Raw genomic sequence first — 26506 nt, 5'->3', positions numbered from 1 at the left:
CTTTAGAACTCTATTTGAGAAAGGCCTAGCCGCTAGTACCATTACTACGATCAAATCGGCCTTAAGGAAGATTTTTCAGCTTGGCTTTAATATTAACTTGTCAGATTCATGTGCCCGTCTGAGACCAATAGACCGCCCTCATACGGTCTCTTGGTTTTTGAATGACAGACTTAAATTAGCCTTAGACACTGATAATGAGTCATGCTCATATATAACCCTTCTCAGAAAGACCTTATTCTTAATGGCCTTGGCTTCAGGTGCCAGAATATCTGAACTCTCGGCTCTCTCTAGAAATCCAGATCATGTTTAATTCCTCCCGTCAGGTGAAGTATTACTATCCCCAGATCGGAAGTTCTTGGTTAAAACGAGGACCCACAAAACAGATGGGTTCCATGGAAAATTATTCCTCTGACACAGGACTCATCATTGTTTCCTGTCATTACCCTTAAATTCTTATTGGCCAGGACTTCAGAAAACTCTTCAGGCCCCCTTTTCATTAGAAAGGTGGTACGATTTCTCTTAAAGGTATTAGACAACAAATACTCTACTTTATTAAACAGGCCAACCCGGATTCAATCCCACACGGCCATGACATCCTAGCAGTGGCTACCTCCATTAACTATTTTCACAATATGAATTTCGAAGACCTGAAGAAATATACGGGTTGGAAATCTCCAGCAGTATTTAAACGCCACTATCTCAAAAACTTAAGAGGCCCTTAGATTCTCAACAGTGGATGCAGGGAGCATAGTCTCCCCTGAATGACCGAGTCTTATCAACTCCTTCCCTTAGCCCCCTTTTGTCAGTCTTTTTTCCCTTTAATACTCTCTCCTTCCTACCTGCCTCGCTCGTATTCCCTGCCAACCCTCTCTCTTCCGGGCCGGGCTGGTTGGTTTGCCATCCCGTCACTGGAACATGAGACCATATTGGTATCACTGACCTGTCTGTACATACCTTTTGTATATTGCTTCAGATACCATTCTTTTATATTGTCTTATTATTGCTAGTTTTAAGCCATAGTTTAAGTTCTAGTGTAATTAATAAGTAAGTAAATTTCCGCCTTATTACAGCGCATTAAATTTACTCTTTAAGTGAACCTTAGGTTTCATTATCCCCCCTTTTATATACTCGTTTGGTATCTGTTAAGCTTGGATGGAAATTCTCTGATACTTTTTCACTGGCAGACACAGGTCGAACCCAGAAAAGGGATTTTGACAAAGGAAAAATCTATTTCTGGGGGAAGACCTGTGTCGCCCGGTGAACCCATCCCTTCTTCTTTCCCCACCCTTAACCAGTCCAAACTTGGGTGTCTATTCCAGGAATGTAGATGGTGGGGGGGTAGTAGTAGTAGTAGCGAGAGCGAGCGGAAGGTAAGGGGAGTAGCCTTTGTAACGGCTCTTGCCGTGGGAGGGACTTTGGAGAGGAATCCTCTAATTGGCAGAAGACCTGTGAGTAGTGGCTTCCACTCGCCCTTATGCTTATACCGACGCCCTTGGGGTGTTTGAGCTGAGGGTAGTAACTTCAGCTTACCATGCAAGCTTTTTCTCTGGTATATTTAGGATCTATTTATACTTAGAAAAGTGAGCTACAGGAACTTTTCACCGGGCGACACAGATCTTTCCCCAGAAATAGATTTTTCCTTTGGCAAAATCCCTTTTTGGGTGATGTACCTTAGGTTGAAAAAGGTAAAGGTGATGTTTCATCTGCAGGCATCAGCATTCATTTCCTGTGCCATCAGAAGGTTTCTCCAAAAATTGAGGGGATGATCCTATGTCCCTGATTTTGTGAATTCTTGCTCAAACTGTAACGGGGTGATTGTCTACTTTACTGTACTGTAAGAGCCACAGACTCATCTGATTTCAGCGAGAAGACAGAAAGAAACACCTGGAGGCAAATATCCTGAGAAGGACATGACTTTGAAGCTCCTCATGAGCAGGGATAACCCCACTGAAGGAGAAATATCTATGCTCATCAGTCTGAACTTCTTACTAGCAGCAGAGATTGAAAGAAGCCTGTCATGATGAAGATAGACAAGGAAGTCCACAGACTGCTAAGCAGAAACTCAAACCACAGAGAGACCTCTTCCCAACCACTGAAGATCACCCACTTTTCATGGTGCATATTAACCCTTAAACGCCGAATGGACGTATTAAACGTCGAGTCAAAATGTCTCCCGTATGCCGAATGAATGTACCATACGTCTACTCAAAAATTTTTTTTTTTAAATTCGCGGAAAAATACTTATAGGCCTACCAGCCAAAAACTTTTGAATCACGCGCCTTGGGGGATGCTGGGAGTTCACGGATCGAGGTGTTGTTATGTTTACAATCGTTACGCAGGCGCACAAGCGCGAATTTCTTTCTTGCCGCACTAAAAAGTATCTGTGACACATCTCGGAAATTATTTTGTCACTTTGACATAATTTTTGTACCATTTTAAATTAGCCGTTACATGGAGTATTATATATGAAAATGTGTGCATTTTTATGTAGAATACAACAAAAAAAATACTCATGATTGTAGCTTTTATCAGTTTTGAGATATTTTTATATAAATAACGATAAGTGCCAAAATTTCAACCTTCGGTCAACTTTGACTCCACCGAAATGGTCAAAAAACGCAATTGTAAGCTAAAACTCTTATATTTTAGTAATATTCAATCATTTACCTTAATTTTGCAACTAATTGAAAGTCTCTAGCACAATATTTCGATTTATGGTGAATTTATGAAAAAACTTTTTCCTTACGTCCGCGCGGTAACTCTTCCGAAAAAAATCATACATGCGAATGTGGTAATGTTTGCACCATTTTGAAATTAGCCGTTACATAAAGTTTTATATATGGAAATGTGCGCAATTTCATGCACAATACAACTAAAAACAACCCATGGTTGTAGCTTTTATCAACTTTGAAATATTTTCATATAAAATATGATGTGACAATTTTCAAACCTTTTTGGTCAACTTTGACTCTAACGAAATGGTCCGAAAAACGCAATTTGTAACTAAAACGCTTATATTCTAGTAATATTCAAGCATTTACCTTCATTTTGCAACAAATTGGAAGTCTCTAGCACAATATTTCGATTTATGGTGAATTTATGAAAAAAATAACATTTTCTTTACGTCCGCGCGGTAACTCTTCCGAAAAAATCATACGTGCGATTGTGGTAATGTTTGCATCATTTTAAATTAGCCGTTACATAAAGTTTTATATATGAAAATGTGCGCAATTTCATGTAGAATACAACAAAAAATAATTGAAGGTTGTAGCTTTTCTCATTTTTGAAATATTTGCATATAAATCACGATAAATAGAAAAAAAAACCATGTTCGGTCAACTTTGACTCTGCCGAAATGGTCGAAAAACGCAATTGTAAGCTAAAACTCTTACAGTCTAGTAATATTCAATCATTTATCTTCATTTTGAAACAAATTCGAAGTCTCTAGCACAATATTTAGATTTATGGTGAATTTAAAAAAAAAACTTTCCTTCCCTCCGCGCGCGGATTCTCCGCCACAAATCTCCGAAATGCGTACGTCCCATTCTCGGAATATTTGCTCCGTTTCATATTAGGCATTTCATAGAGTTGTTTATATGAAAATGTGCGCAATTTCATGTAGAATAAAACGAAAAATATTTGAAGGTTGTAGCTTTTCTTATTTCCGAAATAATTGCATATAAAAAATATATATATATAAAAATTGACATTCGGTCAACTTTAACTCGTCAGATATGGTCGAAAACTGCATTTGTAAGCTAATACTCTTACAGTATAGTAATATTCAATCATTTGTCTTCATTTTGAAAGAAATTGGAAGTCTCTAGGACAATATTTAGATTTATGGTGAATTTTTGAATACAATTATATATGAAATTTTGTTTTTGCGCTATCATATATTGCATTATTTATATATGATAATGATAATTGTTTTCATTTTTTATGGTTGCATACTAAACTTCAGCCAATGACAAAAAAAAATGAGCCAAAAATTAACTCTTAATCTTGAAAACTAAGCGCGCTGTGATTTTTTGAAAAAAATATTTTTTCCGCTTCCGCGCTCACTCTGAAACACCTCCGGCACACGGGAGACATTTTTTTTTTTACCGCTTCGGTGTTTAAGGGTTAAATGAGGATCTTTCAGCCCAGTCCTGCAAGAAAAGCCTCTCACACATGAGCAGCTGGTTAATCTCCAAGTGTGAAGCTGGACAAGGGGGTTCCTGTTATCGAGCCACCAAACAAAGCCCTCCCTGATCAAGGACTGGAGCTGGAAGGGAGAACTGCTTTTGATGCACCAATGCTGCTTCAGTTGATACTGAAACCCTGCCTGCTGCTTGGGTATGAAAACTCAAACACACCACACACATTTTTTTGTGATCCTAATGCTGTGCAAAGTGGGAGGTATTCTCTGTTCTCGAGCAATTACACCTCCTAGGAGGTGTAATTGTTTTGAAAGTGATAGATGCATTCAGTTAAGAGTTTTTTTTTCTGTCTTTCTAACAATTACTTTTCAGGTTTCTGTCAGTAACTCACTGATGTTCATCATTCTTTGGAGAGAGAAGTTGTTATGAACTGTAAAAGCTTTATGGAGGAAGAATATATGGTGTCATTTAGAGTACTGTAATTACAACTAAAGCATGGTGTTCAAGACAAAATCATCATCATTACTAACCCAGGCTACATTCCACTCAGGCTCTACTGAGCACATATACAACAAATCTGGAGTAGACTGTCTCACACAATGAGCCCTACTCGTTATACATAGTATATGAGATGGCCAGCAGAGAGTCAAATGTATGCTGACTGCTGAATGGCTGAGAAGGAAACTAAGAAGAATTCCTTGTAAGCCTAAAAACTCAATGCTGCAGCTGCCTTGCTGAGTGGCAGGGCTGGTGCATGACATCATTAGCTGGTATTACCAGGCAAATATTTGTATTAGGTAAAGATATGCTGTAAAGCTGCTAAAGTATGTTATGAAAATATTGTACGTATGAAGGTTCGATGTGCACGCAGTTTGGATTTTTTTTTAAATAAGAGGAAGTTTAATTTACCTTTTTATTACCGATTTACAGGTGGAGTGTGGTCAACCTGCATTAAGGGACGACTGTGAAAACAAGTGCATTAAACTTTTACCATGTGGGCATAAGTGTCAGGCTAGATGCAAAGATCCCTGTACTGCTAATTGTAAAGTTCAATTAACAAGTGCCAACAAGTGCCCCAAAGGTCATATCATCAACGTGCCATGTTATAACTATCGTACAGGTAAGTTTTTGTGTTAATTATTGAGCAGTTATGACAAATCTTGGCCCCATTCAATCAGAGATGAATATTATGAAACCACAATCTGTTAAAATCAGATTTATGTGTTTTTTGCATAGATAAAGTTAACAACAATTGTTCAAGAGTGGAGAGTCCTAAAAGATACTTAAACCCGAAACTTTATTTGAATGGTTGTGTCCAGTTTTATGCATACAACAGACCCGTATTCACAGGAATTGGTACCAGACACACACACACACACTACGAATACAGGCGGTCCCCGGTTACTGGTGGGGGTACCATTCTCGATGGGGTGCTGATAAGCGAAAGCCGCCATTAACCAAAACTCGGCCATTTATGGCACCAATAACCGGAGCTCTGTGCTTTATGGCGCCATAAATTGCCAATTTTATGGCGCTAAAACCCAATTACCATTAACTGAGTCTGCCGATAACCAGGGACTGCCTTAGCTAAAATCCACAAATACTTGAAACCACTCAAAAAATGCTTAGAACTGTCTATTTTGAAAAAAAAAAAAAATCTTATACCTGAGAATGTTAATAGTTTTATCTCAAAAAGTGCATTTAGTCACGGAAATTATATGAAAATACAGTAATCTGTGAATATTTCTCGGTGAAAAACAAAGTGAATAGGTGAATATTCTGCGAATAGTGGATATATGTACGTATATAGTTTGTCGAAAAATCCGCTAATAGGCAAGCCCGCTAATCAACAGTCCGCGAATAAGGGGGTTTATTGTATAAGGAATAAATCTAATTATTTTCAGGGAAATCATTAGATTAATTCTAAACTTTTATACTATTGATTTACAATCATATTTAAAATTTAATAGAGTATGGGAAAAAATTAAAAAATTTCATTTTAGAAATGGAATTTATGATGTTGCTCAGTCATTCACAATTAAGAATACATAAGAATGATCAGTAAGATAATAATAGTTTTACGGAAGTACTCAGTCATTCACAATTAAGAATGATTAGTAAGTAAATAATTATTGTATGGAAGTGTACAGGAAAAAAATTCTGGGGAGTAAGTATCCCAGTTGCAAATATGTAGTCAAACTACTATAATTGTAACATTACATACTTCATGCAGAGAATGTTCAGGTAACCAAATGAGGAGGTTTCTGAGTGATGTTGAACAGGGGCTGTAAATTAGACTGAGATTTCAAATGCTGAGATAATTTAGATGTGATGAGAAGGGACAAACAGCAGTTACTCAGAATAGTAGTCGACATACTAGTGACAAATCAAAGACCAACAGGAAAGTATACATACACTATTAAACACTGACAGAATCAAGTACAGGCAGCCCTGAGTTATGACGGGGGTTCTGTTCTTGAGACCTGTTGTAACCCGAAAATCGTCGTAAGCCAGAACATCATAAAAAAACCTGAGAAAAGCTTACTTTTAATGCTTTGGGTGCATTGAAAACTATGTAAACTGCATTCTTACTGCATTTTTCATCAAAGAAACCTTCAAATATTGATTATTTTGCATTTTTGGTGTCATATTTCTTCTGCCAGATGAGCGTTGTAGGCGTCGTAACCCTGGAACATGCGTCCTAACCCTGGAAATAATTTCTGATGAATATAATTGAAAAGCGCCTTAACCTCGGAACGTCGTAAGCCAAACCCGTCGTAACCCAGGAACTGCCTGTAATAAGCTAGATATAAATGGAGAAGCAATGGTGACCATTAATATGCAAACAATGAAAGCTAATTAGGACAAAAATAAAAAAAATTCAGAAGCAAAACCAAACTTGGATTGCATTAACATTAAAGAACACGACAAAGTTATGATGGGCGTTCATAATTATTAAGCAAGGAAGAGCAGCAACATACAAATATAAGCAAATCACATACGAAATAAGAATGAAATGGATAACACAGAAGAATGAATTCCTGTCAGTGGCACATATCTAAACTCAGGAAAAATGTATGTAAGTCCTGGAACAATCTGCAGTATGTCTAACCATTACTGAGGTGCACAGAAAAATAAACGTTAGAAAAATATTCACAAAATCCCAGGGGTTGGCTGATGTGTGCTAAAATAATTTTTTCAGTGCTTTACTTCTGTACCTACCATTCTGCACAGTTTAGGGTTATCACTAATGGGACTGTCTTAAGTAACAAGAGGAAAGATAATTTTATACCTACCACATTTTTATTTAATACCAATCCTAACTATTCATCAAGCCTATCTCTTATCATACTTATCTCCATGAATGTTATGCAATCTGTTTAGTTAGGAAATTCTCATTATATTGCATGGGTTCTTGACATTCCTTTGAGTGTGAATCTCTATACATTTGCAAGACAATTTCTTAACATTTTATTTTTCAATGGTAACTGGTAAACAAATGGTGCAGTAATCCACATGGTAATGCATGGACACAAACAAATAAAAATGGAATTGTTCAAAAAGATTTTTACTTGGTGTTACATACCACATTTCTAATGTTACATACTACATTTCTAATATGTACTAGTGTATCATTTGATTTTTCTTATAAAAAAGTTTTTGAGAAAGGAAGACTGACTACCTAATTTGAATTGTGGTCCATATTTGTGCAAGGTATCCAAAATGATTTTGGCTAGGCCCTGTTCAAATCCCTCCCATTGAAATGACTATAGGACATTTTTTTATTGCAATAAATCATTATTGGTAACAAAAAAGTTTTTATTTCAATAAATGATTATTAGTAGTAAAAATTTGCTCAGTTAATGATTATTTGAACAACAACAACAACTACTACTGTGTGTATATGTGTGCAAAGATGAATTAGCTTTAACACTGCAGTATTTGATATCCTTAAGTATCAAGGTGTTACATTAACAAGTTCCAATTGTGCACGGTATTTCTTCATTGGGCAACATTGAGACATTGTTTAATTCCAATTTTTCCCAGTTAATTCAATTTCCTCTTCCATTTTTCTACACATCAGTATGTTTGAATCTGCACTTTAAGAGAACTTGTGTACTTACCTTTAAAATTTGTGGCTTGAATGTGCTCATATCATAATGAAAGGAGGAAGTGGAGTGAGATGGGATGTCCAAAGGCTGGAAAATAAATCAGTATATTAAAGATGTATGTGGTTGGGACCTGAGAATAGACCTGTTATTCGGAAAAGTATCATATCTTGTATGGAAGCACCATGATGAAGACCATAGGAAGGGAATAGAAAGTCGTAGAAAATAGCATATACGTACAGTGGACCTCCTGTATTCGTGTTCTCCAAAATTCGTGGACTCACACATTCGCTGATTTCTCTTGGGAACATTCCCCCGCATAATTCGCCTATTTGCGGTATTTTTCTATGAGAAATAAGCACAAATTCCAGTTTTTTTGTCAATTTCATCATAAAATGCACTTTTTGTGATAAAACTATTAAAAAACCAGGAATGAAAATTTTTAGTAGTTTTTTCTTGAGTTTTAACTAACAAAATAGGAGGTTTTAAGCATTTTTATACGGGTTCTAACTATTCAAGGGGGGGGGGGCGGTGTCTGGTACGCATCCCCCGCAAATACGGGGGACCACTGTACTGTACTGTACGAGTACTATATACGCACTGTACTGTACGAGTACTGTATGAGCATCTAAACTGAATGGGAAATTGGGATGAAAGTATGCAAAACAAAAACAGAAATAGCTCATTTCATTTCTAATCCTGTAAAGGGAAAATAGGATGCAAAAATATTGATGACAAACTTGTCCATGCCCATAAGATTCTGAAACCTGATAATATCTAGACTAATTCACTGAAGTCCACTTGACAGACATGTTTGGAAATTTTTAGCAGAAAGTTCCAACGTATTTTGTGAATTGACAGTCAGTTCTGTTGTATATGTACTTCTTAAAAATTTAGTTGAAACCATGAAGCCATTGATTTTGCACTAAACTTGGGCTTCTGACAGTGAGAGGTGAGGCTGCCTGGATCTACTGTACCAAGCCATGTGGTGCTGAGCTTGCATGTGGTCACATTTGCAAAGGGATGTGCGGCAGTTGTCTACATGGTCGGCTTCATGAAACTTGTAGTGAAAAATGTGAAAAGCCACTGGTCTGTGGTCACATGTAAGTACTGCATTTTATGTCCTTTGCATCACCATTAGCCATAAGAGTTTAGTTTAGTTAAATCTGTTTTAAGGAATATATTTTCTGGCATTGCACCAGCCAGCCTTCAGCAACAACAACAACAAAAATAATAAAAACTTTCCAGAGACCAAATAATAAATACAGCACTGTACTAAGAAAAATTGTTTTTACAATAAAACAAGTTCATCCAAACCCATTTATCAACGAGATAGCCTTCAACTAAATGGGCCCCATCCACTTGCATGAAGCAAAAGGGTCCAAAAAGAACAGTTTTACCATGCACAGCCACCCAACTCCCAATAACTCGACATATTTATCAGTGCCCCTCTTTCTACTGCGCCAGTCTCCATGAGAGAGAGAGAGAGAGAGAGAGAGAGAGAGAGAGAGAGAGAGAGAGAGAGAGAGAGAGAGAGAGAGTGTCCAAGGTCATCCAAAGCACACTTAAACTGTGCGTAATATTCAGAATGATGAAGGATATATGTTCCACTTTGAATCAGAAATTTATGTCCCGGTATTTTGTCTCTGCTGGGGAAAATATTTTCATGTATTTCCAGTGAAATTTTCTTAATCAAAATTATTGTGATATGCAAGGGTAAATACATAATGAATTTAAAGTAATGGTCATCAGTGTATAAGATATGTATTTTCTCATGTTTTTCTTTTATGCTGTATTTTCTCATGTTTTTCTTTTATGCTGTAGTCATCGAAGAACTTAAAGTCTTGTAATGTCAATTCTGAAATTTAATATTTCCAGTATGTATTTATAAGTTGCTGTTGTGCTTTCTGTGGTTGATAATTTTCTGATATTGTCCTTGTAGCTGCAAAAAGGCCTGCAGTAGTTCGTGCCCTCCTTGCCAAGAACCCTGTCCTATGAAATGTGTACACAGTCGATGTGCACAAAAGTGTGGTGAACCTTGCAGTCATTGCCAAGTAAGTCAAATTCCTCTCAGTTGAAAAATAGAATTGAAACTAGAACGTATTAGGTTATCATTCAAGAAGGGTCCTGAATCTTTGTGTAAATTATGAGGTTGATAATATTAAATCAACCTGGAGTATATTTTTGCTCTTTTGTACTGCTGTACGTACTAGAAAATTTTTGTACAGAAAACATTTGTAATTTTTTTTCTTTTTAGCTAAGGAATGAATCTTCCTATTCTAACTCTTTGAAAGGATGACTCAAAGTATGGAGAGGATATTCTGGAACCAATAGAATCTGTTTTTTCTGTCCAAACATTCTTCAATAAATAATTGATTTTAATTTGTCTCCATGAATAATAAACTGTATGATGGTTGGGAATGGGGTTCATATACAAGCTAACAGTTCGAGTTCTGTTTGGAATATATACATACTAACCTATCTGTGAAGTGAAAGGTGAAAATTATCAAAGTGAAATTGAGGAAGTTGGATAGCTACATGGGAATTGACTGGAAAGCAATGTTTGAACCAGAATTGTGTTTACAAAAATTGTTCGTGTTAATGTCTTAAAGGTAAACTGTCACAGAAATGAATCCATAGGTTCTGTGGCTGTATCCGGTTTGTGGAGTACGATTCCAATCAGTTTCACTAACTGGACCACAACCATCTTTACAGGTGATAGCTGTACCTCTATATCTGACAGTTTTGGTTCCACAAATTCATTTTGGCTTCAGTATGTTTTACTATTTCTTTTGAGGTACAGCTTTGGGTGGAAATTTGAGTTTCTTCATGATAAGGTCCAGAAGCCTTAATATTACCCATGAGGATTGTTATTAGTAGAATAAAGAATTCTTGGGCTGTAGTATTAATCACTTTGGTGCCATATCAACCCTCATAGCAAAAATTTTAACATCCAAAACATTGTGATAGTGATATTTCTAAGCTCCATGAAAGGCTAGGTATGACAACTCAGTACAGTACAGCAGCACAGAGTATAAGGAAATACAATTAGTAAAGGCTAGCATGCTCAAGTGTAAAGCTAGTGAGATTGCAAACTTTCAGTCGGGTTCTTGTTGAGTGCACTCCTTTCTGGCTCAATATCATTCAGAGATTTTCTTGCACACCTGAACTCTTGGCATACTCAAGGAGATCAGACCTTTTGAACTTGCAATAATAAGAAAAGGCTGTATTTCTGGGCCTCAGCTCGTGTCGGCCTATGAAAGTAATCCTTAATATCATCTTTCTAGGTAAAATATCCTAAAATTACCAGAGAAAAAACAAAATTAAGAAAAAAAAGTCAGTAAGACTGACTCGCTCACTCTTAAAAAGAAGTGTCGGTATGAAATAGGGGCGAGTGTGGAACACTACCACGAGACAAACACCAATTAGAACTTCCTATCAGAATCCCCCTAAGAGAGAGCCGATACCAACGCGATGCAGCCTCTACTACTACTACTAGAGGGACGCCACGGACAGCAGCGCCCCTAGCGGTCATCTTAATTTTTTAGCGCCAGCATCTTGACGCAGTTTTTCTCTCGTGCTGTTATTATTCTGGATTTATCTCGTTTTCTACGATGGAACGTTCAGCAATTGCCACGGCTAAGTTAAGTAACTCATAAAGTAATATTTTATCATAGTTTTATCTTCCGGGTACCAGTATTTTCCTTTTATAGGTCATATACGGTTCCCGTTGTCTCGTGGCGGCTATGCTGCCTCGTAAGAATTCCCGGTCCTCCATACTGGGACTTCTTATACTTATGGGCTTATTTTATCACGTTCATTGTTTTACATCGAGTTTTAGCTAGTTTAGCCCTCTACCATTCTCTTAGCTTGGTATTTAGGGCTATCATTATTTTATTCTGGCCCAGCATCCCGCTCTTGCTCTACATCGGCTATCGCTGCTCGAGTAGGCTACTGTTTCTTGGAATAGTTGCCTCTCTGGGCTTCTTTCTCTCCAAAAGTAAAAGTCTCTTCACCTTTCGATGTATTTTTATTATTATTATTTAGGGTGTTAGGCTAGCCTAGGTGCTTGTTCCATGTATTGGTACAGCTTGGTTCACGTGGCCCTACCACGGTTGTGGTGATCGCGGCCTAGGACCACTAGTGGTCACGTGTTCCATAGCAACCTCACCCTGCCCCTTCCCTCCCTCTCTGATGTAGGGAGGAGCGGGGGACCCCTGGGTGTCATAACACCTCATAGCCTTCTCTCTCATTCCGGAGGATGCCGGGGGGTTCCACCAGCAGGGGTTTAGGGCGAACCACTATGAGGTAGGTACCGGGTTCTCCATACGGGTAGTTGGTGAGGTGGGGAGGAGTAGGCCATCCCTTCCCCCCCTTTCCTCGCTCCGCCGTGTTTCTCCGGGACCTCCTTCCCCCACCCCCCCATACCCATTACTCAGCCACCTCCCTTACGATACGAAAGGAGCCTTCCGTCGCAGCCGGGGCCCCTTTGGTTATAGGATATTGGCTCCGCTAGCGGGTAGGGTGGGTACTATGGATGGTCGTTTGCTTGGCCTACTATATCCTTATATCTCTCCCCCGCTACCGGAAGGGAGCTTACCCTTACCTACGCACTCTTCTAGTAGACGGGTGGAGAGAAGTTGGTTTTGATGTTGTTACTGTACTATGTTAAGGATATATACCCTAATTTAAGATATTTTACAATGAATTGTTGTTTTATATAATTATGTTATCAACCATCCCCGCCATTTTCCGTTGTGGTTTCCTTTACCACCACTCCTAGTTGGTTGATTCTTGTGCCTCCGCCACTGGCGGAGCCATAGCCTTTATTCCAACATGGATTACCACACGTATTTTAGCAGGGCTCTGGTTTCATCTAACTTTATCGCTCCGGCACCAGCGGAGCATATGTTAGGCTGTAAGTGTTTACTCTGTACTCATGTACGTTTCCACTTACAGGCTACCAACTGTCAGGTCCTCGCTTGCAATGCGACGCTGCATGACCCCTGCGGACACGGATGAGTGCAGGTCTCACGCCCCTTGTGCCACCCTGTTCAACGAGTCCATCGTCTGGCATCCCGAGGCCTGCACCATTTGCTACGACCTGGTTCGGTCAGCTGGTTGATGGGGTAAGACCAATTATTTAAGGGTTATTTATCAATTTACTAACACTTTAGTTCGTAAGTTTGTTAACCCTGTCCGCAATTGGTAGCTAATTCAGCCTTTCTTTCAGGCTAGCGGTGTGAGGGAAGTCGCCCTCGCCACTCTGAAAGCGTGGGTAGGCGGCTTTGGAAAGAACGCCGCCAAGGGCCAGCCCTACATACTGGATAGAAAGCTGGCCATCCAGATCTTCCCTGCGGGCAAGTCGACGGCTACGTCGACCCTTGTCCGCCGCCCCCGTAATTAGCCGCCATCCAGCAAGATCTCCAGCAGTCGTTGGGGCTCGTAGCCGCCAGGAGCCAGTCCCGGACGTCGCCGGCTGGACCTGAACCTCGAGCCAATGGCGGTAGTGAGTGAGGATTTGTTGGTTGAGGTAGGTTTGTGTCGGGCGCCAAGGTCTTTCCTTGGGCGCTCCTGGATCTTCTCCTGTCCCTTCCTCTTCCGCCTCTTTCCAAGGCTTTCCGGGATCTGAGATCCCTAGCCGCACTCCCGCTCTCTCTGTACCTCCTAAGGAAGGAAGAAAGAGAGAACCGAAGACTCTGTCTAAGTCGACTTCTAGAAAGTCGTCTTCGTCTTCTTCGGCTAGGAAGTCATCGACTTCTTACGCCGACGCGGTGAAGGCTAAGCCAAGCTCTTCCCAGTCGAAGAGCTCTAGAGGCAAGGCTTCGAAGGAGAAAGCTCGCGCTACCTCCGAGGTCGTTGCCTTCTCCCGCCTCCGTTGCCCCCTCTCCGGCTATGCCGGCAGGGGTAGCAAGCACCAGCTCCTGCGTTCCTTCTCCTGTCTCACCAGGAATGATGGAGCAGGTAGGAGTGATGGTTGGTTCTCAAATCTCAGCTGGGGAACCCGTTTTGAGCAGATGTTCGCACAATTGTCGAGCACTCTGTCCTCAAATGGACAGACCGTCCAGGAACTCTCGAATAGAGTAAGAGAGACTGAGGATCGGATGACTGGGCTATCCCAGGCTCCTCCCCCAGTATCCCCTGCTTCTAGCACGGGGATCCTCCAACTCCCGTCTTACGACTCTCTGCCAACTTTCTCTATGGAGAACCCTGGAGAGGTAGCGGCCTACGCTCCCTTTAAGGACGGGATGATTTCGATCCCGGAGTTTGGCACTCGAAGGATGAGGACTTCGAGTTCTATCCTCCGGGTCTGTCACAGCCTTTCATCGGGTATGCTAGGCTGACACCAACGGCTCTTACAAGGGAGGACAAGATCTCGAAGGAGTCTGTCCTCTACAGTAGAGACCACGCCCAACGGGAATGGGTTCACTGCCTTGAGGACTGGGAGTGTACTAATACTAAACTCCAGGCCTATAAGAGCCCCTTCACTATTTTCGCCACGGAAGAGGAGGTCTCTCTTCCGTTCGCCACGAAATTGGTGGAGAAGGCTCTTCAGGCAGTCCTCAAGGATGAGCCCCTTCCGCAGTTGAGAGAGTCGGAGTCCACTTCTCCACTCTTTTCCCGCCTTCGGAGAGTTATGGGAAAACCTGCCAGCTACTTTCACGCAGGTAAACTCAAGCCGGACTGCGCTATGGACCAGTTCGGTGAGAAGTTGCCTAGGCTGCCGGACTCCCTAATCCAGGCAGAGTTCGATGCGCGAACTAGGTTTGGCAGGTCCCCTTAACTCTATCATAGTCACGGGAAATGGCTGCGCTGTCTTATGCGAACGAACCGCTATTCAAGATCTTAGCGAAATCACAATTTCACACGGTTCTGCTAGACGCTTTTGACTTCTTCCAAGCCAGGAAGAACTGTCGGAAGCATGTTCTTCAAGAGTGTACTATCAGGCACGAGCCTAATAGACTCTTGACTGCCAGCATGTGGGGAGCGGATCTCTTCCAGAGTCAGCAGTGAACGAAGTTCATCACGAAGCTGCTAGACTCAACCAGAGCCTGAGAGCTAGGTGGGGCATCCTCTAGAGGAAACAGGAAATCCGTTCCCACTGCTGGCAAGAAAACCAAAGAAGGCTGTAGGAGGTTCCAGCATATAAAAAACTCCAGCCTCAGCAGCAGTTTGTGCAGGCGGTCCCAGTCACCCAACAAGGACAACCTGCTACATCTAAACAAACTCAGCCTTCTCCTGTGCCCCAGCAATCCCAGCCTTCGACCTCCTATGCCATCTCGCCTGCCTTTAACCCTGCTTATGAGGTTCAAGGCTACTCTCAATCGAGGGGTAGGGCGAGAGGTTACTTTCGTCACCGTGGCGCAGGAAGGGGCGCAAGGAGTAAGCAGTTCAGAGGAGGGCGTGGTGGCCAACCCGCCCATCAGCAATGAGGCTCTCCAGGTAGGAGGGAGGCTGTTCCTCTTCCGCCACAGGTGGGGTTCAGCAGTTGGGCACAGAGCATAGTGTCCAAAGGATTAGGCTGGAGCTGGATCCAAGATCCTCCTCCCCTCCAATCAAATCAATTCCATCAGGTACCGTCAAAGGAATTGATAAGATTACGCGGAAAGAACTCCTTCAGAAAGGAGCTATTGCGAGAGTCAGCATCTAACAAAAATTTCAAGGTCGCTTATTCAGCGTTCCAAAGAAAGGCTCAACAAAAAGAAGGGTAATCTTAGACTTGTCAAAGCAAACTCTTTCATTCGCTGCGACAAGTTCAAGATGCTTACCCTCTCGCAAGTAAGGACCTTACTGCCGCGTGGAGCCGTCACATGCTCCATCGATCTTACAGACGCATACTATCATATCCTATAGCCAGCACTTCCGCCCATTCCTAGGATTCAGGCTAGGAAATCAGACATTCTCATTCAAAGTGATGCCCTTCGGTCTGAATGTAGCCCCCAGGGTATTCACAAAGATAGCAGAAGTGGTTGTACAACAATTGAGAGCTCAGGGAATCATGGTAGCGGCATTACCTCGACGATTGGTTAATCTGGGCACCAACAGTCGAGGAATGTCTCAAAGCTACCAAAAAGGTAGTTCGCTTTCTGGAACATCTGGGGTTCCAGATAAACAAAACGAAATCCAGACTTGTTCCGGAATCCGTTTTCAGTGGCTGGAATCCAGTGGGATTTGTCCTCCCACAATCTATCAATTCCAGTAGCCAAACGGAAGGAAATAGCAAAATCAAACTGTCAGCAATTTCTCAAGTGCAAAACAAACGTCAAGAAGAAAACCAGGAGAGAATCTAGGGTCTCTTCAGTTTGCTTCAGTAACAGATATCCTTCCCCCCCCCCCCCCCCCCCCCCCCCCCCCCCCCCCCCCCCCCCCCCCCCCCCCCCCCCCAACTAAAGCAAGGTTAAAAGATATAAACCGAATTTGGCGGTCAAAAGCAAACTCCAAATATCGAGACAAGTTGTCAGTGATCCCACAGATCCTCCGCAACCAACTACGGCCTTGGTCAAGAGTACAGAACCTAGCCAAGAAAGTACCCCTTCAATATCCCTCCCAATGTTAACCATTCACACGGACGCATCCTGTCCGGTTGGGGGGGATACTCTCAGTTCAAACAGGTTCAGGGGACTTGGTCAGTTCAATTCGCCAGCTCCACATAAACCCGTGTTGGAAGCAATGGCAGTATTTCTTACTCTGAAGAGACTTCTTCCCCCGAAAAAGTCTCATATAGGCTAGTTTTGGACAGTGCAGTAGTAGTTCATTGCATCAACAGAGGAGGGTCCAAATCCAAGCATGTGAACCATGTCATGATAGCCATCTTTGCATTAGCAAGCAAACACAATGGCTACTGTCTGCCAACTCAACCTGGCCAGGAGTAAGAAATGTGATAGCGGACGCCCTGTCCCGGTCAGTCCCTCTGGAATCAGAGTGGTCTCTGGACGTCGGGTCATTCCAGTGGGTAAGCGGAGAGTCCCAGGTCTCCAAGTGGACCTCTTCGCCTCACAAGCGAACCACAAGCTCCCTTGCTATGTGGCCCCAACCTGGACCCTCTGGCTTATGCACGGACGCCCTGTCGTTGGATTGGAATCAATGGAGGAGAATTTATGTTTTTCCTCCAGTGAATCTTCTCCTGAAAGTCCTAGACAAAACTAAGGTCTTTCAAAGGGGATAGTAGCTCTGATTGCACCGGACTGGCCCAAGAGCAACTGGTATCCACTTCTCTTGGAATGGGTCTCCGACCTCAACGGATCCCCAATCCCAAAACTATCACAATCAGTACAAATGAGGACTGTGTTCGCTTCCTCAGGAACTCTCCAGACCCTAACTTTATGGGACTTCATGAAGTTTGCGGCTAATACAAGATGCTAACATTGATCCACAGAATATTCTCTTCCTGGAATCAGATAAGAGGGAGTCAACCATCAGACAATATGACTCGGCTGTTAAGAAAATTAGCATCTTTCTTGAGAGAATCGAACACTGCAACCATGACAGTTAATTTGGCTATATCCTTTTTCAGATCTTTATTTGAAAAAGGTTTAGCAGCTAGCACGATTACCACTCACAAGTCGGCTTTGAAGAAAATCTTTCAAGTAGGTTTTCAGATAGATTTAACTGAATCTATTTCACAATCTATCCCTAAAGCCTGTGCTAGACTTAGACCTTCTCAGAGGCCTACTACAGTTTCATGGTTCTTGAATGATGTTCTCAAAACTAGCTTCAGATACTGACAACTCATCTTGTACATTCATAATGCTCCTGAGGAAGACTCTATTCTTATTAAGCCTAGCCTCAGGAGCAAGAATTTCAGAACTGTCGGCTCTATCCCAGAGATGCGGGGTCATGTGGAATTCCTCCCATCAGGAGAAGTTCTACTTGCTCCGGATCGTAGCTTTTAGCCAAAAAATGAAGATCCTCTTGTAAGGTGGGCTCCTTGGAAGGTTATCCCACTTCCACAGGATCCTTCTCTCTGCCCAGTATCAACCCTTAGAGCCTTTCTATCTCGTACTTCTTCTAGATCCTCGGGTGCTCTCTTTATGAGAGAAAAAGGTAGGGTACTTTGTCAGTTAAAGGTATTAGGCAACAAATCCTTTACTTCATTAAACAAGCCAACCCTGAGTCATTCCCAAAAGCACACGATATCAGGGGAGTAGCCACCTCTATTAACTATTTCCAACATATGAACTTTGAGGATCTTAGGAAGTATACTGGATGGAAATCCCCGACAGTCTTTAAACGGCATTATTTAAAGTCCTTGGAATCTTTAAAGTTTTCAGCAGTAGCAGCGGGAAAATAGTTTCCCCCTGATACTGCTTAGTAGTTGTAGTATTGATCCAGTCTCCTTTCCACCTACTTCAACCAACATGCCTCAACCTATCACCAGGCTACTCATCATCATAGCCTTAGCCGTTGTGTGTGTTATAGTGGTCTGTCCCTTATTTTTTTGCTAGGGACAAACCACTTTGTACTGATATGTACTCCAGTGGTCCTACCCTATTTTTATACTAGGTTAGGCCACAATATGTTTGTATAAATTTTCCATTTAGACTTGTGATAACTTCAGTCACAATGTGTTTGTATATATTTGAATTAGTTGTATTATTTGTATTAATGATGGATTTGAGTGTACCTACCCCTTATTTTTTTTATGCTAGGGTAGGACACATGTATGTATATTAATTGTACTTATATGTTCTAAATAAGTAAATTCAAACAATTTCTTTGTTTTACATGCATATTATGTTATTGTTACTACCATTAAGTACTTAAGTTTACTAACATTCTGTTATTGTTACCAGTAGTTAGTTTAAGTACTTATCTGTATGCTGTATTTGATTTACTCATATATATCCATCATTTTAACATGTTTTTTATTTTTTCCTTTCCATCTTGTCTGTTTCTCTGGTACTCTTTCATAGGCGACACGAGCTGAGCCCAGAAAAGGGATTTTGACGAAGGAAAAAATCTATTTCTGGGTGATTGGCTCGTGTCGACCCTATGAAACCCATCCCTTTTTATGGTTTGCTTTCCCCCCCTTGCAGGACAAGATGTAATTATGTTTTATTAAGGATGACGCTAGGGGCGCTGCTGTCCGTGGCGTCCTCTAGTAGTAGTAGTAGAGGCTGCATCGCCCGTTGGTATCGGCTCTCTCTTAGGGGGATTCTGATAGGAAGTTCTAATTGGTGTTTGTCTCGTGGTAGTGTTCCACACTCGCCCCTATTCATACCGACACTTTTTTAGTTGTTTTTAAGAGTGAGCGAGTCAGTCTTACTGACTTTTTTTCTTAATTTTGTTTTTTCTCTGGTAATTTTAGGATATTTTACCTAGAAAGATGATATTAAGGATTACTTTCATAGGGCGACACGAGCCAATCACCCAGAAATAGATTTTTCCTTCGTCAAAATCCCTTTTTAGAGTGAAGAAAAGAAAAGGGTGTTCACGAGCGTAGTGGCCATACTATGATATCTCATGCATGCATCCAAAACTTGAAATAAGCTATGTATGTCAACTAGCATGCCGATGAACAAGTAGCATTCACATGGAGGAACCTGTACATTCGAAGAGCAGTATTCAGTATGAAATTGTTAATGCATCATACTGGATTGCCAGCTTAAATGCGGAGTCAATTATGGAATCACCGCTTAGTTAGCCCTATGATTTTCATTTAATAAATATAAGTGTGTAGTGAGCCCTATCACCTTCATTTAATAAATATGAGTGTGTAGTCTGCATTCAAAACCAAAATGTTTGACTAGTTAAGGCAAGAGTTTGCTTGATGTGAATGTATGAGTCTTTTGTAAACTACTAATTTTGGGGGAAGGGGGATTTGTACATGTAAATGTTATGAAAGGAAGTGAAGAAATTTTCAACTTTTAAATAAAGTACAAAATTTCATCAAGTCATTTTAGTGCAGAAACATTTTAGTTGCATCATATAGAGATTTCAGTATCATTCTTTATTATGAAATTAATACTAGTACTCCATTTATATTTCTATTACAGGAACGTTGTTCCAATGGATGTACTCATAAGAAGTGTAAGGACCCCTGTTGGAAAAAATGTGAGAATCTATGTGAGAAGCCATGCCCTAAGAAGCTAAAATGCGGTCATAAATGTGTGGGATTCTGCGGTGACCCCTGCCCTCCTCTCTGTCGTACCTGCCATAGAGAAGACTTAACAGAAATATTTTTTGGAAGTGAAGATGATGATGATGCAAGGTATATTACTGTGTTCAAACATGCTGGAAATCTATGGTTCATCACAGTTTAGGAGAGAAAATAAAGAGACTGAAGTAAAAGAAATTTCTATATTAGTACTACTCCCTGTAGGGGGTATAGTGCCATCAGTGTACCTCATGCAGTGCACAAGGCTCATTGCAGGGTCCCTTAGCCCTAGCTACAATCCCTTTATTTATTCATTCCTTTCACTGTACCTGCATTCATATTCTCTTTTAGTCTTTCTTCCATCCTCTCCTAACAATTGTTTCACAGCACAACTGCGAGTTGTTCCCCGATACACCTTTAAAAACCTTTATACTTTCAATTTCCCTTCAGTGCTGAAGGACCTGACAAGTCCCAGGACTTGGCCTATGGCTTAGATTTATTTTGTTCCATTCCTATAGTATAGTACACGTATTACTTTTATCTCATTAGCCTTCCAAATAGCAAGCTTACATTAACACCTGCTTTTCAAAATGCAATGCTCTTATGAACTGTTAGTAGACAACTGGTTTTAGCAAAAAGACTGGACAGTCTTTAGAACACTTCATATATGTATATCCAGTGTAGCATCATAACCAGTAGCTTCGATACTGATTTTTCGAAGGAAAGGGAAAGTAAATTACATTAGCGATTCAGAGGTGCGCTTCTTACCCTTGTTTTTAAGGATATTAAGGGTGTTTTCCTATCGACTGAGAGACACTGATTTCTAGAGTATCATTTTTACTTGTTAGTAGAAGTTAGTGTTTTTTTTTTCTCCAGAAAATAACTAAGGGTCTGGATGCATTTGATACTATTAGCTACCCAAAAAGGTAGATATTGTATGATTTTTGTCCAAAAAAATTACTTCTATATGTATAATAAACTAAGGTTTCACATATACTTATGTAATTGTTTGGCAAGTCACTTATGGGAAAATTATGTTTTCATAATAATATAAGGTTTCACATATACTTACCAGACAATTACATAATCTGTAAGCCATGTAATTGTTTGGTAAGTCGCTTTTGTGAAACAAAAATAGATGACTACATAAATATGTTTTCTTCAAGAAACAAAAATATTGAGCAAATAGTAAAGGTCATATCACATACTTCATTTGGTTGCATACTGGAAGCTGACAAATACAGGCAGTCCCGGTCAACGAAAGCACGGAAAACAAAGGAGAAGGGCTTAATACTGTGATAAACTTGCCTCTTGAAAGAAAATTCTTATTTAATCATAAACTTATGACAGTGCTCAAGTTAACTGCCTTCAAGGTTCTTATGAATTCTAGTTTTGTAGATTTGTGCTGCTGGAAGACTGTGGGCATGTCATCGAAGCAGAGGGGTTGAAAGCATGGTTGTCTCGGGATGACGGAGAGATTAGCATGAAGTTTTGCCCTCGTTGTAAGAAGCCAGTGTACAATAACAGACGAAATCAAGAGGCAGTACTTGCAGCATATGAAAATGTAAGACAGGTCAAAAATCAGTACTTCAAGAAAAAACCAAGACAAGCAATGATGGACATTCAGAAACTATTGGATGGTAAGTGGATGGCATTTGATGAAGGAAGCACTGTACTATATTTTTTTGTGTTGATCATTAATTTGTAACCCGAATAAACAAAATCTAACTTTCCTCCTTATATGTTGTGGCTAAATCATTATCTGATCGTTATTGACTTTGCTGATTTTGCTATTTATCCGTCAATTTTCAAAAACATCTTATATAAAAATCTAGTTTGCTCATTTTTACCAAAGTGAAGGTTTGGTTTCAGTTTTGCTATGGGAATGCGTAGTGAATTCTTGGTGAATCTCTAGAAAAATATTTGGAATCTGGATTTTTTTTCTTTTTTTTTTTTTTACTACTAGTTTTCCTCCGGTTACACCTTTCAAACCTCTTTACTTACAATTTCTGTTTTAGGTCCTATAACTTGGCCTTTGGCTTAAACTTGATATTCCAGTGTAAGTCTCAGATGAGTATGCATCATAGATCTAAAAAGGGCCAAAGGTTGCCACAGTAGCTCATCAAAATGTAAACATGGACTCAAAAAACAATGGCTTGAGCAGCCAGCAATGGCAGACAAGGTGCAGTCCTTAATGCATGTACGTGGTAGTACATTTTCTACTTTTCTTTGATTTGAGTACCTGGTTCTGCATAGAAGCACAAACAGGTTATGTAAACTTAATGGGTTCATTAGGGAAACAGATGATATTTAAACTCATGACAGCAAGAATCATAAAATCTTTAACCTTATGTAACATAATCAATTAGTAGTAAATTTTTATTAACCCTCTCTTTTTCATATTTATATATATATATATATATATATATATATTATATATATCTAATATATCTACATACATATACATACATACATACATATATATATATATATATATATATATATATATATGTATATATATATATATATATATATATAATATATATATATATGCATATACATATACATTTATCATACATACTACATATATATATATAATATATATATATATATATATATGTGAAAAATTTAATCCTCTACATACCAAAAGTTTTCAAGATAGGAAAAGGTTTCTGAAAGTCCGAGATTTGCCCGGATAACAATTTTGAAACTCGCGCCGCGCGCTGCCATCTTAGTACTAGTAGACTCGCCACCATCCTCCTGCTCTCCCATTGGTTCCTGATGCTAGTCACTGCCATGAGATCCTTCTCTCCTATTGGACAGCATCCCTCCCATCATGCATCTTATATGTACGTGGTGGCGTACCTATCTCAGCCTCTTCGTACCAACATCTTTATCATAAGCACGCGGCATTCGTTTGGTCCAACGATTTCGTTTAGTAACGTAAATTCGTTAGTGATTTCGTTGGTCACTACTCCTTATGTTGTGTGAGAACCTAATTAGTAAACATACTACATAACTTAATTACGTACAAGTAGAGTCATGGGGTCCCAAGAAAGTTGCTGAAGTTCACAGAAAGAAGAGAATGCTTTCTATGGAGACAAAAATGGAGATAATAAAAAAGTATGAAGCTGGCTTGCGGTTGAGTGTGATTGCTAAGGAATACGGCCGAAATCCGTCGACGATAGGCACCATCCTTAAGCAGAAGGAAGCCATCAAAGCAGCTACACCTTCCAAGGGCGTGACTATTTTGTTCAGCAAGAAGAGACATGTGCATAATGAAATGGAAAGGCTGCTTCTTTTATGGATTGAGGACAAAGAAATCGATGGCGATACGATAACCGAGACGGAAATCTGCCAGAAGGCCAGCTCTATTTTCGGCGATTTGATGCCCAAGCCGAAGCACGACGGACGGAGAGGGGACATCAACGGCAACCCCAGAGTTCAAGGCTTCTCATGGGTGGTTCGAAAAATTCCGTAAATGGACTGGCATCCATTCGGTGGTGAAGAAATTGAAATTACGTAAAGCATAAAAAAGTAAAAAAGAAAATGTAAAGAAAAATAAAAAAAAGACAAAATAATTTTATTTAAGTTTTTATTGTAAAGTTAAGTGTTACAGTTTTGTTAATGTGTTTTGTAAAGTTTAGTTTGTTTTTTTTTCTGACATTTTTTTATTATGTGTTTCGTAAAGTTAAGTGTACGTATCTGCCGTTTAGGCCTCCTCCTCTGGTCGCCACTTTCGGAGATAGCCACTCGAAAGGAAACTTCCACATTTTATGTACAGTATTTCTTGTATACCATGTACACTAATACACTTTATTTACAGGTTATTTTGCATTTTGTTATTAATTTAGGTATTGAATGGTCCAAATTGTTGTAGTATTTCATTGTTTATAGGTCAATTTAGCTTTATTATGAAAATTTACTGGGGGTGATTTTGGAGGGCTTGGAACGGATTAGCCATTTTACATGTAAATGGGGTCCAAGATATGAAAAACTCATGATACGAAGGGCTGCCTCGGAATGGATTAATTCGTACCTCGAGGTACTACTGCATAATATATATATATATGTATATATATATATCTATTATATATATATATATCTATATATATATATATACTATATATAGATTTCTATAGATATATATACATACTACATATATATAGTAGATTATATATTACCTATATATAATATGATAGATATATATATAGATATATATAATATATATAATATAGATATATATATAGATATTATATATATATATATATATAATATATATATATACGAGAGATTCGATATATAATAGGCTCATATATATCTATAGGATATACCTATATATATATATATATATAGATATACCATATAGATATATACATATATAGATAGATATCTATATATATATATATATTATATATATATATCTATTGATATATATATATATATATATATATATATATATATATATATATATTATAGATATATATATTATATATTATAATATATAGAATATAATAGATATATATAAAATATATAGTATATATAATATATATATATTATATTATGATATATATATAATATATATATATATATATATATATATTATATATATATATATATCTTAGATATATATATGCTCTATATATATATATATAATTAAATATATATAATTTATTATATAATATATATAATATAAAATAATTATATAATGTAGTATATATATTTATATATATATTATATATAGTATGTATATCCTATATATATCTATTAATATATATATATAATATTATAGATATATATATAATATAGTAATATAGATATATAAGAAGATAGATTATATTATTAGTATATATATATATATATATATATATATATATATATATATATATATATATATATATATATATATAGAATATATATATATATATATATATATATATATATATATAATACTATTATATATATACATTATATATATATATTTCTTATATATAGGGATATTTTCGGGTCGACCTGTGTTCGCCGGTGAAAAGGATCCTGCTATCCACTTTTCTAGTATAAATAGGTTCTAAATATAACAGAGAAAAAAGCTAGCATGGGTATGCTGAAGTTACTACCCTCACGCGAGCACCCTAAGGGCGTCGGGTATAAAGTACAAGGCGAGTGGAAGCCACTATTCACAGATCTCCTGCCAATTAGAGGTTTACTTTCCAAAATCCCTCTCATGGGGAGAGCCGACCCAACGGCTACTACTTCCCCCTCTCTCTCACTACTACTACTACTACCCAACCCAAGCGCCTTCTGCAATCCTGTTTTTAGATCTCGTTAAGCTATGACGCGTTTTTTCTTGCTCGTGTTTTTTGGCGATTTGAGTGCTTTTTTCGTGATGGCTTCTGCTGAAATGTCTTCCGCACCAAAGTTGAGTACCCCAATTTCTGTTTTTCATAAATTATAACTTTGCGGGAGTTCCTTTATTGGCCTTAGGCCCCATCAGAAAGTATTGCGGGGAAGCTGGCGTCCCCCTGCCATTTTGGCATCATGAGCAAGAACGCGTGGGAATTAGGTGCGCATGTTTTAGCTTAAATAAGAATAAATCAAATATTATTTGCATTTAAAAGTACCTAATTCTCGTGTTAGAATGTTATATTTATTACTATTATTAGATATTATGTCGTAGAAGTACCGAACGCGTTCACGACATACCCCCCCCCCCAGCTCGTGAGCACATCCAAGTGATCTCGGCATAATAATATTATATTTTATCACTGATAGGCTGCGCAGTCTATTATTTGTAGGAGAGAGAGAGAGTTGGTAACTCGTTCTCTCTCACCAACGTTAATTTGCATGAATTATTATTATTTTCGAAAGTAAATATATGCAAATATACCTATTCATTAATTCATCCGAAGAGGTGAGGTGGGAGAGTTGCCACCCATCAGTTCAGCCCAACTATATTATTAAGGTAGGCTAACTGTCCTTAACCGTTACTCTTATGTCTTCTCTCTGAAGAAATTAAGGCTCTTCAGAGGAAATATCAATGATAAGAGAGCCTCTCTTCATTTTATGGGATCTATCCTCCTGGCCAGTCTGAATCGAATAAATTCGAATTTGGTAGGTTTAGTTGATGGTACTGTCCACATAATGATATCTTAGAGGAG

At 39.0% G+C, this 26506-nt stretch overlaps 1 protein-coding gene across 2 annotated transcripts in view; it reads left to right on the top strand.

The window, feature by feature from the left end:
• Window positions 1–26506, top strand: part of LOC135202497 (NFX1-type zinc finger-containing protein 1-like) — a 93247-nt gene that overhangs the window by 44001 nt on the left and 22740 nt on the right. For both annotated transcript variants that reach the window (XM_064231917.1, XM_064231918.1), the window contains 5 exons: window positions 5073–5262; window positions 9198–9354; window positions 10194–10305; window positions 20248–20462; window positions 21747–21988. In XM_064231917.1, the coding sequence (XP_064087987.1) occupies window positions 5073–5262; window positions 9198–9354; window positions 10194–10305; window positions 20248–20462; window positions 21747–21988 (916 nt within the window). The remainder of the gene's footprint in view (window positions 1–5072; window positions 5263–9197; window positions 9355–10193; window positions 10306–20247; window positions 20463–21746; window positions 21989–26506) is intronic.

Source organism: Macrobrachium nipponense, chromosome 30 (assembly GCF_015104395.2).
Source record: "Macrobrachium nipponense isolate FS-2020 chromosome 30, ASM1510439v2, whole genome shotgun sequence".
Taxonomy (NCBI): Eukaryota; Metazoa; Arthropoda; class Malacostraca; order Decapoda; family Palaemonidae; genus Macrobrachium; species Macrobrachium nipponense.
Note: the sequence above shows the minus strand (reverse complement) of the source record. Positions and strands in the feature narration are given on the sequence as shown.